Below are 13,691 nucleotides of genomic sequence, written 5' to 3' on the forward strand. Positions count from 1 at the left end.
GTGCACACTTGTGTGTGTATACGTGGGGGAGAGAGAGCTAAACATATAAACAAGGATGAGTTTGTTTTTCTAAGCAGGCAAAACAAATGCAAAGGAGGTGGTTTCAGACTCTGCTGCAGTAAATAAAGCAAGAAGTGATAAGGGCCTGAACTAAGTAGCAGAGAAGGGCATATACTTGAGAAGTGTTAAGGAAGAAGATAAATCACAATGACTAACAGTTGGAAGGCCTGAAGGAAACACAAAAGAATGGAATGACCGCTCAGCAAAGGCTTTTTAGAGAACTACAGCATTATGTGTCACATCTCACATTTGAATAATCTTTGACTCAGTAAGTTCACATAAGTATTTATTTTACGCAAATATTCATGTGCAAAAAGGTATTTGTATATGGACCTTGAATAAAGTACTGTCTGAAAACTAAAAAATTGAAATCTGAAAACTAAAAAATGCTTAAAAAAAACTTAGGGCACAAACACACCTGGAATTCTATATAGATTTTTAAAAAATAAAGCAGACCTATATATACTGATAAAAACCTTCCAAACATACTAAATTTAAAAAAGCTATGAAAGTTATGAATATTAAAATCTCATTCATGTAAAAAAAGATATGTGTGTGTGTGTGTGTATTAAAGTGGGAATATATATATACATCAGTATCTAAATCCATAACAAAGGTCTGGAAAGATATGTATTATAGTAGTGGTACTTACCTATGGGAAGTAAAGTGGGAGAAGTAGGCACTACATACATACTTATGTACTGTTGATATCTTCTACCATAAGAATTTATTATTAGTGTATCTTTTTTAAATCAACAAAATAGTGGGGGGAAAAATAACTCCCAGGCTTTTAGCATAGTCAGTCAGGAGGATATCACTGCCAATCACTGAGTTAGAGAATAGAGAAGGTAGATTAAGTGGAAAATTATGAATTTAGGTTTGGATTTGATGAGTGATGTTTTGAGGAAATCTAATAGAGCTGTCCTTGCGGATAGTAAGATATAAGGACCTACAGCTCAGGGGAGAAAACTCGGCTGGAGACAGATCTAACAGTCATCAACATGAGTGGCAATTTTAGCCAAGGAAATAAATTAGATTAGTCAAAGAGATGGTGTTGTGAGAAAAGCCTTAGAGACCTTTGCTTAGAGACTGGTTGAGGTGAGGTTGTATTACAGTGAAATGAAGAATGAAAGGGAAGTGAAGAAGTAGAACAGATAACAACAAGCAAAAAGCTTGAAGGAAAATAAAGAAACCTAGGTGAAAATTTGGTGGTAGCTAGAGGGAGCCTTGAGGGTAGTCAGGGAAAAACTTTTCTTTCAAAAGATGATAAAAGCAAGCATATTTAAAAGCTAACAGAAAGGAGCCAGTAGAAGAAGGGGAGGTGGAAGTCATGGTTGAGAAGAATAAAGAAAAAGCGAGGCTGTAAAGGAGAGGGGGAGGAATGAAATCCAGGATACGCTACAGCACACCTGGCAAGATTAGGTTTAGACCGAAGACATTTCTCATAGAGACAAAAGGAAAAGTCAAGACAGAAAGCCAAGTGCAGGATAAAGAAAGCAGACAATTTTCTTCCACTAGTCGTTATGTGCAAACAGATGTCACCTGTAAGCTGACAGGGGACGGAGAGGAGTAGGAGTTAAAGCTTGGAGGAACACCAAGGGAGCGCAGTCTAAACCTGAGACATAGATTTGCATGACTGGGTAACTGTTTTCCCCAAGAACCCAGCACCCATGATGCAGGAGTAGAGGATGGGGTCATTACTGCAATTTTAGAGGGTAAAATGAAAACATTTAGGGAAGAGAAAGAGGCAAAGGACAAGTACTGAAGGCCCTCAACTATTTTTCGCAACATCTTCAATTCTAAAGAGATCTTTACCTATGCGTGGAGTACTTATTTACGAGGGAAAAAACTAGGTCTTCTCTCAAAAACAGTTCCTTGGCTCTGAGCGTAGCTGCTCTGTGAGGAGATTATTTTAAGTAAATTTTATTTTTGGTCTTTGGATTACCTGTAAGCAGGCCATCAAAAATATGGACAGCAAGTGCCAGTTTTATACTTAGGGGAGAAAAAAGTTTAATTCATTACATTCAAGTGAATTATTAAAATAATTAAATATCTATGTAAGTACTTTGTAAGTATATGAGACAGAATTAGAAGACTATAAACAAATCTAAATTTTGATTTTTTGTGTTTTAGGGTGCTAGAATTATAGATTTTTAGCAATTTTCTAGCATTTGAAAAATGTTAGTACTATAAAAGAACTTAAAACAAAATTTAACAATTTCAAATTGCTTTTATTTATTTTTTAATGTTTATTTTTTGAGAGAGAGAGGGAGAGAGTGAGCGAGCGAGTGAGAGAGGGAGGGCATGAGCAGGGGAGAGGGAGACACAGAATCTAAAGCAGGCTCCAGTCTCTGACTGTCAGCACAGAGCCAGACATGGGGCTTGAACCCATGAACTATGAGAGCATTACCTGAGCCAAAGTTGGAGGCTTAACCGACTAAGCCACCCGGGCACCCTCAAATTGTTTTTAAAATGCTAAACAAATAAGTGAAAACCCTAAGTATATATAAGCTATCATCAATTTGGGAGATTTGAAATGAAAAAGTCATTGCTGTTATGAAGTCATAATACATTGTTCATATAATCATGAAGTCATATTTTCAGTTAGCCTAAGTACTAACTGCTACTCATTGCTACTTTTAACAAAGCTAAATGGCCAGATACGTATTTATCAATAGAGGGAAAAATCAACGAGAGGATTACCTTGTCTTTTGACTGTCCCTGCCGAGCAATTGCATCATATTTAATTTTTCCTTCAGCATCCACCTGAATGGCCAGCGCATTTGACATTTTTTTCTTTCGTCCCATATCCAGTGGATACTGGGCCACATGGATCTCTGGAAAAGCACCGCCATCTCCAAAATCCTACATATTAAAAAGGAAAGAAATAAAAAGAATACTTAATAATTTGAGGTTCAAGATATATTCATTCATTCACCAAATAATTATTGAGCCCTTGTTATAGTAGATGCTAAGAGATACAGCAGTAAAGAAACAGAGGTCGCTGGTCTTGTACAGTGTACATTCCAGCGGGCAAAGATGTAAAAAGCCTAATCTTTGGCTTGTAATAAATGCCTTGAAAATATAATGGGACTGCAAAGAAAATCTACTTTCCTTTTTTTTTTTATTACGCTTATTGATTTATTTTTGAGAGAGGAGAGAGAATCCTAAGCAGGCTCTGCCCTGTCAACACAGAGCACTACTATGCAGGGCTCAAATCATGAACTGTGAGATCATGATCTGAGCTGAAATCAAGAGTCAGACACTTAACTGACCGACCCATCAAGTGCCCTAGAAAGTCTACTTTTGATACTGTGGCTAGGACAGCCTTTGTGAAGAGGTAATGTGAGTTAAAGCTAAATAATGAGAAATCAGGTATGAGAAGATCTGAGGGAAGCATTTTTTAGGTAAAGCAAGTAGCATGAAGGTACTGCTATAAGAACAAGCTTGGGATGTCCTTGGAAACAAGTGTCCAGTGAGGCTGGAGCTTACTGGGACACAGGAGCAGACACATAGGTGATAACCTTGCACAGGCAGACAAACACCAGATCATGAGAGGGCTTCTAGACCATGGCAAAGATTTTTATATACATGACAGGATGAAATTAAGTAGAACGTTTAGGACAAAGAAAAGATTTTTAGTTTTAGCATACATAATGTTCTTAGTGAGGCAAAGGTCAAGGTACAACAGGGCAGAAATGTAAAGAATTTTTTCTTGGAACCAGATTTTAATAACGTATTTATTCATGTTCCAGGAGAAGCAAATAAATAGAAAGGAAGGCTCTAGAAATGAGTTCACCACATTTCTAATGGTGATGATATACAATTACTTAGAAGAGAAGACTAAGACTTCTCAAGTAGCACAAGCTAAGTAACATCTGTTGATGAAGTTTAACATTACAAAAAAGGTAGATGGTCAAATAAACATATGAATGTTAAATACAAGTTTTAAATAGCTTTGTTAAACTTAGTATTATTTGCTTAGGAATTATATTGTACACTCAACAATCCACACTCATTTAATTCCTGTATTTCAACAATCATACTTTCATATGGAAAAAATTCAAGTTTAGCAACATTAAGTGATTTTCCCAAGATGTCCTGCATAGGCAGGACTTGAACTCAGATCTTTTGACTCCAAAAAACTGTATTTTCACTGAACTAAAATTCTTTCCTTTTTAGCTCTAAAAAGGGCAAATCAATACAACTAAAAAATGATAGGAAAAAACATTAAAATTAATCATTTACAGGGGGTTTGATGAAAAATTTTATGTAAATAACTACTTTTATAAGACCTCCTCCTTCAAGAAATATTCCATTAGATCCTGGATATGTGATTTCCTAGATACAATAAACTGACTTGCTAAAGAAAATTTTTACATTTCTAAAAACAAACAATAAAGCTGAGGGAGACATTTCTTATGAATTCGGCAGAAAATAGTTAAAATATTCCCAAGAAAGGTGCTACCTGTAGCCAGGACATCAATCTGACATATGCTCAGATCTGCTGGGGTTCTTCAACTATAATAAGTACTTCAGACTGTGGATGTGGCATTATGCGGTCATTAAGCTTGCCAGAAAATCATAGCTTTTACTCTGAACACTAGAACAAAATGCTTTCTCCACAGAACGTTCACTCCCCTCAAGAAGCATTCACAGTCTTTCCAGATTGGCTGGCCATTTTGGTTTGATTTTCAAATAAACTGTTCTGTTCTACCAAGATGTATGAAACCTTTAGTCAAGTAAGATTTTAAAAAGTACCTGAATGTCATAATGCTAAAATGGAAGCCTAATCTTTGGATGAGGTTTCTGTTGTATGTAAAATGATGTCTGTTACCCCCACTCTGTAATCTATTGAGAGGCAAACGAAGAATATCTATAATCCCTCAAGGGACACATTATCCTTCTATCAGATAATGTCAATCACTACCTTTTTGCCCCAGATAAGAGGGCATTCCAGCCCCCTTGATAATCTTCTTTTGCCCCACACCTCACAAATTACACTATCAGTGAAAACAAAAGTAACAACAAAAAACCCTTAGTAATTTTAGTAAGACTGGCTTTCACACATTAGAATTAATAAGGACTAGAGGACAGCTAAGGGAAAAAAACAAGGAAATTTTTTAAAAGACATGATCTAGTTGGGAGTTTGTCTTTTAAGCTCTATAGAGTGTTCTGGTAGGCAGGGGGAATGCCAAGCATGGGAGTGGCTGAGAATAGAGACAACAACAAATTTCAGTCCAATGAATACTTAGTTCACCATGATCTGCACTTAGAGGCATACAAAAAAAGTTGAGGGCACAATCCCTTCACATTTGTAAGGTAAAAATCACAACCATAAAAGGACAGAATGTAACAGAGTGATAAAATGAAAATAATTGTGTACAAACACGAATGGTATAGGCACAAAGATTTTTAATAGGGCAGGCACATTCCTTGGGAAGTGGAAGAGCAAAATTTGCAGGAGTCAGAATGAATACTGAGAGACAGAGAAGAAAAAGGCTTGATCAAAGAGGAAGTAGTCTTGGGGAAGCAAAATAGTTGTCTCAAATGTTTGCTTTTCTCCCTAGATGAAAAAGGTGGTCAAGCATGGGAAGACTGCCCTGGAATTAGGGAAAAGAGTATGTATTGATCTGCTCTAAAGGATACAGAGTAATTAGGAAGATAGGTACTACCAAAGAAGTTTGTTTTTTGGAAATAAGCTAGAAATATAAAAAGATCATTTCAGAGTCTTCTTTCTCCCTCACTGCCTCCAAATCAACCATCAAATTCTTTTATACCTTCTAAAATATTTATCTAATATGTATATTAGACATATATTAATATTCTCAAATTGAAGATAAGAAAACTGATAAAGAGGGGTCAGGATCTGCCCAGTGTCACACGAATAGTAAGCAGCATAGCTATGATGCAAAAACACTTATTTTTACTTATTCTTTTAAACTTCTCGCCCATGCTCTTTCCAATATACTTGACAAGAAGGAAATCAGAAATAGAAATGCTGCTGGAGTTTTCCCTGGAGGAAGGCTGTCTCTTCAGGGTTACGTGGCATTGTGTATGTGGGGAGAAGGGAGGGAAAGGCACCCCAACATGAACTCTTTTTTTCATTTTCTCCTTACTTTCCCATTATTTTCCATATGCAGTAATCCCTGGATTTATAGAGAGTATGCTAGTTTCTTTTGTACATGTTTAATAGTTGGACATAAGAAGAGACATAAACAGGTACAATTCTCTTATGATCACAAAGAAGTGGTAATAAGCCAGAAGAAAAAGATCAATCCTCTAAAAGGAATATATGTCTTAGGAACTCACGACCAGAATTTCTAGCATATTGGCATTCATGTGCAGAGGTTCTAGGGTATTTTACAAGGGTCTTATAATAAACGTTAACACAATTATTTACCTCTAATAACCGAGGTATCCAGCCTTTCCGGTACCCGTATGGAGGAGGTTCTCTTCGGGAGGAGACCAGTGAGGTCTGTCGTGATCTCTGAGATCTTGCCTTTTCTTCAGCCTCAAGCTGGTCCTGAGATAGCTGAGTAGGTGCAGGTAAAAAGCTATAAGCAAAGATAATAAAGTCAGATTTAAAAAAAAACTCCTACATTTGATCGTTGCAATTTGGCCATCACAGACTATTTTACCATAATACTTTTTCCCTTAAGCAAAAAAGCAAACATTTCAATGATTCATGGCAGTATTTAATATCAGTCATTTTACTTTGCCTGGAAAGAAATAAACGCTCAGAGACATACAGTAAAAACATCTGACTAAGATGCAGGCAAATGATGCCCATAATAAAAAACTAACAGATATTTCATATAATAGATAAACTACTCAGTGGTTATGCTTCCACATTTCTTTTCTTGTGACAAGCAAGAAAACATTCTCAATTACCCAGGGGCCAACTGTCCAGTATATGGTGTCTTAGTGCCTTTACTACTTTTACACTCCTTATTTTTAACTACCTTACTCTTATTCTTCTTACTTTTAACTATTTTAATGTCAACAACAACAACAAAAAATAATAAGGATTAGCACTGAATGTAACCAAGAGGTGCATAAAAGAAAGAAAACACAGGTTGCATATATGAGTGTGTTTTCCCAAAGGTATCTAATTTAGAATGCAATTTAAAACTTGAGAGGTCAAAGATTCAAAGGAGAAATTCTAAAGATGTAGTTTGTCATTCTTTAATCACAGCAGCCTTTTTACCAAGCTATTCTTAACAACTTTCAAGTATGATAAGTGTTATTATAGAGATACCCCAAAGTATCACAGAAAGATTCCAGTAAATTGATATGTTTAATGGAAAAGTTAGGGTTCCTTTGTGATTCTTGGCGACTAAGCATATTTGGATAAGCAGAACTTATTTATTCAAAATATTTATTGATCACTTGGGTGCAGGTACTGTGCTATGTAAGCAATGAGACTATAAGAGAGAGGTACAGCCTTGCAGAGGAGAGACAATCAAATGCTTACACAATTCCCTAATTACAAATTGTATCAAACGATGAAGGAAAAGTATACAGTGCTATGACGGTATACATCAGAGGGATCTAATCCAGTCCAGAATGTCAGGAATGTGACAGCTAAGAGCTCAGAGTTCAAATCCAACCTATGCCAGGTAGTAACCCAGATAAGTTACTTATCTCTCTGAACCTCTGTTTTCTCATCTGTAATGACAGATCAAAAGACCACCTACGTCACAGAATTGCTCTAAGTAGTAAATGTGAAAATCTATGACCCCCTTGGCACAGTGTCTAAATACTCATCAACGCATATTGTTCCATATATATTTGATTATGCGGAGCCATTCCGTGATTCCACCAATTTGGATCAGTTGCGCCCCACCCATGCTCCCACAAGACACTCTATGTGCCACTACTATAACATTTATCTTACTGTATCACAATCATCTACTCATTTACCTCTTTCACCAGACTGCGCAACTTGCAGGAATCATGGCTTCTACTTCATTTCATCCCTAACTCTCTAGGCACTGTCCAGCTCACAGCGAGGGCTACTTACATGTTTGGAGGAGAACGAAATTCACTCTGCCCTTTGCACTCACCATCTTTATGTCACTACAATCTTATTGCCTTTCCTTTTGCCATCTCTAGATCTTTACATTTGCTATTCCATCTACCATAAAATGCTCCATTTATTAAGAACATTCTTTCCTGTAGTGCTTTTATGGAAAACTCTTTCCCAGATCATTCATTCATTCATTTTAAAAGATTTTGTTTAAAAAAATTTTTTTTAATGTTTTTATTTATTTTTGAAGGCGAGAGAGAGCATGAGCGGGGGAGGAGCAGAGAGAGAGGGAGACATAGAATTTGAAGCAGGCTCCAGGCTCTAAGCTGTCAGCACAGAGCCCGATGCGGGGCTTGAACTCACGAACTGTGAGATCATGACCTGAGCCGAAGTCGGACGCTTAACCGACTGAGCCACCCAGGTGCCCCTAAAGATTTTATTTTTAAGTAATCTCCACACCCAATGTGGGGCTTGAACCTACAACCCTGAGACCAAGAGTCTCAAGCTGTACCAACTGGGCCAGCCACACACCCCTCCTAGATCTTTTAGTCCTTGCTTCTTAGCATTCTTGTCTCTGCTCATTTATACCTCTCCACAGCTGTTTTCTGACCACCTTGTCCAAAACAGGACCCCACTCCACATTTTGAGTCACTCTTTGTCCTTTCATTTTTATTTCTAGTAATTCCTATCCGAAATTGCATTATTGATTTGTTTACTCATATATAGTCTATCTCTCCTAGAATGTAAGCTCTTTGAAAATAAGGAGTTTGCAACGCTGATTTAATACTGTAAAACCAGCACTAGAATAGTGCCTGGCACATGGTAGATCCTCAACAAATATGTACTAACTGAAGGATGGATGAATGGATGAACGGAGCCAAAAGTTTTGGGTTTCTACCATAGTTATTTTCAGTATACCATGTATATCCAGTACATAGAAGGCATACAAAGTTCCAAAGAAGCTACAATATTTACTTATTTTACCCTTCTTTTTACCTTCTGTTGGAGGAACTGGTCACTAAAATGATCAAAAGGCAGGCAGCCTGTCAAAGTGGAGAATTCAGACAATCCAATAAACAGGTTACCTGGCCTGGATTAGGGTCTGAACATACTCTAGCCTTCCAGAGGGTCTTAAATTTGCAGTTCCTTGTAAAGGATGACATTCCCACAAAGAGGCACACTCCTGCAGTAGCAGGGTAGGGGGAAGGGGTACAGAGTGGGCTGCATATGCAGGCCGAAAGGCTACTTCAGTGGTTCTCAACTGGGGGGCAAAATAATTACAATGCAGGTGTATGATAATACCTAGATACATACAATTCATTAAGATTGTCAAGACTTGGGGGTAGAGAATGGGGGCAGTATCACTGGCATCTAGTGGGAGGAAGCCAAAGATATTGCTAAACATCTTACTATACACAGGACAGCCCCATACCAGAATGAATTATCCAGCCCAAAATGTCAACAGTGCTAGTGTTGAGACAACTTAGTCTACCCTCCCCCTTTACTAAATAAAGCATACTAAATGCAAGTGATGTTATTAGACACATAACCTTAAATATACTTGAATTTAGAAAACTTAATCAGTAGGACTTTCAGTCTTTAGTAACAATAACTGGTGACACCAAGACTATAACATATCAGTTCCGTCAAGTCTCTGCTGTTAAGAATCCTTGGTAGATCTTGGAGATAAATAACACTTCACCTGGAAACTTGAGACCACCTTCTAAAAATCAAATTAGTTAGAACTCAACAAAATCAGAACACTATGTAGTCCCCAAGACTAGTCATTTGAAGACTGCACTCTGTCACTGCAATTTTAAGCACACAATACCCACGACATGTTATTTTCCCTGTGTGTCCTTTTCAAATTCCAGCTTTTCCACAAAGCCTTTACTCATAACTCTAGTAATCTTTGCCACTGTGCCTCCTAACTGGAGGTGCACTCAAAAGTCTGCTGTTTGTAACATTTACTAAAGAAAACTCCCAGTCCATTCAACTCATTTCATCTAATTCTTTTTGCACTTAAGGTTAGTACTACACAAGCAAGCATTTGTGTGCCCTTACTTCTTTCATATCTGTATGCCTTGTACCCCCATCTTCCCTGCAAAGACTGTTAGATTTCCTTTTGTATATACACAACCCCCAGGATAAAGCAAGGAACCCAAACCTAATTCCCCCAAGAATTTTCTGCTTAAAACATTTTTAGGATTCATTAGCCAGGAAAATTAAATATAAAGAGAATCAAATGTGTTTAGAGAACTCAAGCTTATGTCCTAAAATGATTACTTTCTTTACGACGAATTTAGACAATTCAACTTTTCCTGCTTGCATTCGCATGGAAAGTTTTTCCACTTAGATGGGGCAGCAAGGTCGCACACCAGTAGTAGTTACGTAACTCCTCGGAATCTCCCACTTAAACATATTTTTCTCAAAGGTGGGGACCACTTTATATGCGGTTACCAAGGCAACCGGGAACAGCAAAAATCTGAAGCCGTTCTACCTACGGAAGAAATTCTAAGGTCCAAAGTTATAGTGCAGAGCAGCGACGCCTTATTAGCACGCAGCGGCCACTACAGTAGCTAATTTAAAATCTCTGTCCAGCACCGGGCCCGCTTTTTTCAAGAATCCTTGTTTCGGGACAGAGACGAGACTTCGGCAGACCCACCGCCGTTAAGCCGGGCAGTCACCTTCCGCCGCTTCACTCCGCCCAAATAAGCTACTGCTCTCCACATTCCCACCGTGCCCGCGCAAGCCGCGGACCGGACGGAGAGCTCGCCACATCCCCAAGATGTTCAAGCGAAAAACACGTGCGACTCCTTGCCATCTGAGACTGAAAAACTATTCACCACGCCGATGCTTTCGGCTCTAATGGGGTGGGGAGGGGGAGTTCTCAACCCGGGAAACCGCTCAGGAAAGACCCCAGCTTCGCTGAGGCCTAGTCGCCCCGGAGGCCGGCAAGAGGGCCTAGCCGTGGTCGCGGCCCACGTCGCTCTGTGCCCTGAGCCAGGTCACCGCCCGGAGACAGTAGGCAGAGAAATGAAAAAGGTGGGTACTCCCAGACCCTTCCGAATCGAGGACCCCAATCAACAACCCACCTGGTGAGCGCCATCTTCTTCCGCTTCTTCCAGCGCGAGCGACAGCACCGCGGGGCGGGTCTTTCCCCTTGACTAGAAATGGAGAGGAAGAAGCACGCGATACGCAGGCGCCTCAGCCGAAGGGCCTTCTGGGATTTGTAGTTCTTTGGACAAGAGTACGCTTTGGTTCTGTCCTAACCAGACCGACTGGTTATTAACGGGATGAGGGCTTCATTTAAGAAAGGCAGACGTACACTGTGACATGATGCAGCGTTCCCTAGGCAAAATAACGAAGGTGAGAGATGCCCTTTAAACGACTTTATTTTATTCCCCACTCAGTCTCATTCCCCATGTAGGGAGGGATCCCAAATACAAGAGTATCCCGGGAACAGCAACGTTAAATAAAAGGGTGACAGGGTTTTAAAACAATAGGAAATTGTGGGACCGTCGAATGGAGAGTTTTAGGACGCTCTAAAAACATTCACACCCGAAACTTTTCTTTCCACACCCCGCCCCCAAAATACTCTACTGGGAAGATAGTGTGATCCTTGGTTAAGTTACCTTTACAACACTTCCTTTGTATACTATGTATGTTTGTGTTTTAGGTAGTTTATGTGTTTCACTTAGATTATAGATTAAACATAATCTTTGATGAACTGATAGGATAAATGAAATCTGCTTACAAATACTGGAGAAAGGGAAGTGGGTAGAGTACAGATGAAATGAGAATAGCCATTTTTGATCACTGTTCAAGCTGGATAATGGGGAAATGGATGTTCGTTATACTCATATATTGGACATTTTCCATGACAAAAAGTAGATACAATCTTTTAGTTGCAGTATAGCACACATACAGAGAGGTGCATACACTGTAAATGTGCAGCTTTTTGAATTTTCCTGAACCAAACACACTACTTTGAACAGAAGCAGCAACATCCCCTACCCAGGATGAATCAATTTCTGGTGTGACAAGATGTTATAGGCTAATCTAGTACTTTTTCTGCCCCAGACTTGGAATCAGTCATTTCTCCAAGGAGCCCTCCTTTAAGTAGGAAAGTGATATTTAGAGAAGACAATCTAGATGCTACAAATATTCATGGTTACTGGGTTGATTATTGTTTGTAAGCCTTTTTAATTGGCAAAACTAAAACATTTAGATATACACACATATTTTTTGAGAAAATGCATCATGAATTTATATTAATATTTCTGGGGCAAACTTAGGATTCCACAGATTTTGCTTAACTTTGATTTTATATGCATATCTCTTCTGAAAATCTTGGTACCTATTGGCATTAACATAATTACATTTGGCAATAATGGCAATGACATAATCAATTAACATAATTGCTTCATCCTACTGTATATATGAAATAGTTTCAGAATAACAGTACTAATATGATTACTTATTGAAACTTAATAGTTTCTGATTTTTTTTTCAATTCTTTTTGCCCTTAGACTATATCTCTCTAGGCATGTATAGTCAAATTGCACGGCTTTAAAGTGACTTGGGGCAGGGTGTGCCTGGTTGGCTCAATTGGTAGAGCATGTGGCTCTTGATCTCAGGATTGTAAATCTTTGTCACATGTTGGGTGTAGAGATTTCTTAAAAAAAGAAAGGAAGAAAGTAAGAGACTTGGAATAGTTCCTCTCTGTGGGACTATGCCACTAACTTGATAGTTTTATTTCTTTTTGCTTTGGATTCTTAGGAGTCACTTAAAAAAAAAAGTTTTGTGAAACAGTTACATTGTTCCAAAGCCAAAATTTACCAAGGTGGTACATTTAGAGAAGTCTAGGTTCTTTCCCTGACTCTTCTGTCATTTTCCCTTCCTCTCCTTATAGATAACCTTTAAAAATTTTTTATGGTTTATCTTTACATTTAAAAAAATACACAAATACATATATATTTGTATGCTCCTTTTCCTTTCCTAGACATATGGTAGATACCATACACACTTTTTTCTACCTTGCCTTTATTCCATTTATTGTATCGTGGAGATCACTCCTTTGCAGTATATGGAAATCACATTGGAAATTTTGAGCAGAGAAAATTTGATTTATGTTTTAAGAAGATCATTATGACTGCTGTGTTGAAAATGGACTCCAAGAAGCAAGAAAGGAAACAGGGAGACCAGTTGGGTGGCTTTTGTGATAATTCAGGAATAGATGCTGATGGTTTAGGGAGGGAGGTAGTGGTAGAGATGGCAAGAAGAGATTGGAATCTGGATCTATTTTGAAGGTAGAACGAACAAATTTTAATACTAGAATTGATGTGAAATATGAAAGAATAATCACGGATGGCTCTGAGGGTTTATGTTTGAGAAATTAGAGGCATGGAGTTGCTATTTACTATGATGGCAAACTGCAAGAGAGTCATATTTGTGGGAGATCAGGAGTTTGGTTTTGAACATCTTACATTTGAAATGGCTGTTAGATATAGATAGCCAAGTAAAACTGTCAAGTAAGTAGTTGTATATACAAGTTTGAAGTGTAGGGGAAAAGGTCTGGGCTGGAGACCTTTGTGAG

At 38.3% G+C, this 13,691-nt stretch overlaps 1 protein-coding gene across 1 annotated transcript in view; it reads right to left on the reverse strand.

Moving 5' to 3' along the window:
• SNW1 (SNW domain containing 1) overlaps window positions 1–11,303 on the reverse strand; it is a 32,584-nt gene extending 21,281 nt beyond the window's left edge. The window contains exons 1-3 of the mRNA XM_015071591.3: window positions 11,188–11,303; window positions 6,464–6,617; window positions 2,764–2,925 (exon numbers count right to left, since the gene is read on the reverse strand). Coding sequence (XP_014927077.1) covers window positions 2,764–2,925; window positions 6,464–6,617; window positions 11,188–11,201 — 330 coding nt within the window. The 5' untranslated portion in view covers window positions 11,202–11,303. The remainder of the gene's footprint in view (window positions 1–2,763; window positions 2,926–6,463; window positions 6,618–11,187) is intronic.
• Between the last annotated feature and the right edge of the window lie 2,388 nt (window positions 11,304–13,691).

This window comes from Acinonyx jubatus, chromosome B3 (genome assembly GCF_027475565.1).
Source record: "Acinonyx jubatus isolate Ajub_Pintada_27869175 chromosome B3, VMU_Ajub_asm_v1.0, whole genome shotgun sequence".
NCBI lineage: Eukaryota > Metazoa > Chordata > Mammalia > Carnivora > Felidae > Acinonyx > Acinonyx jubatus.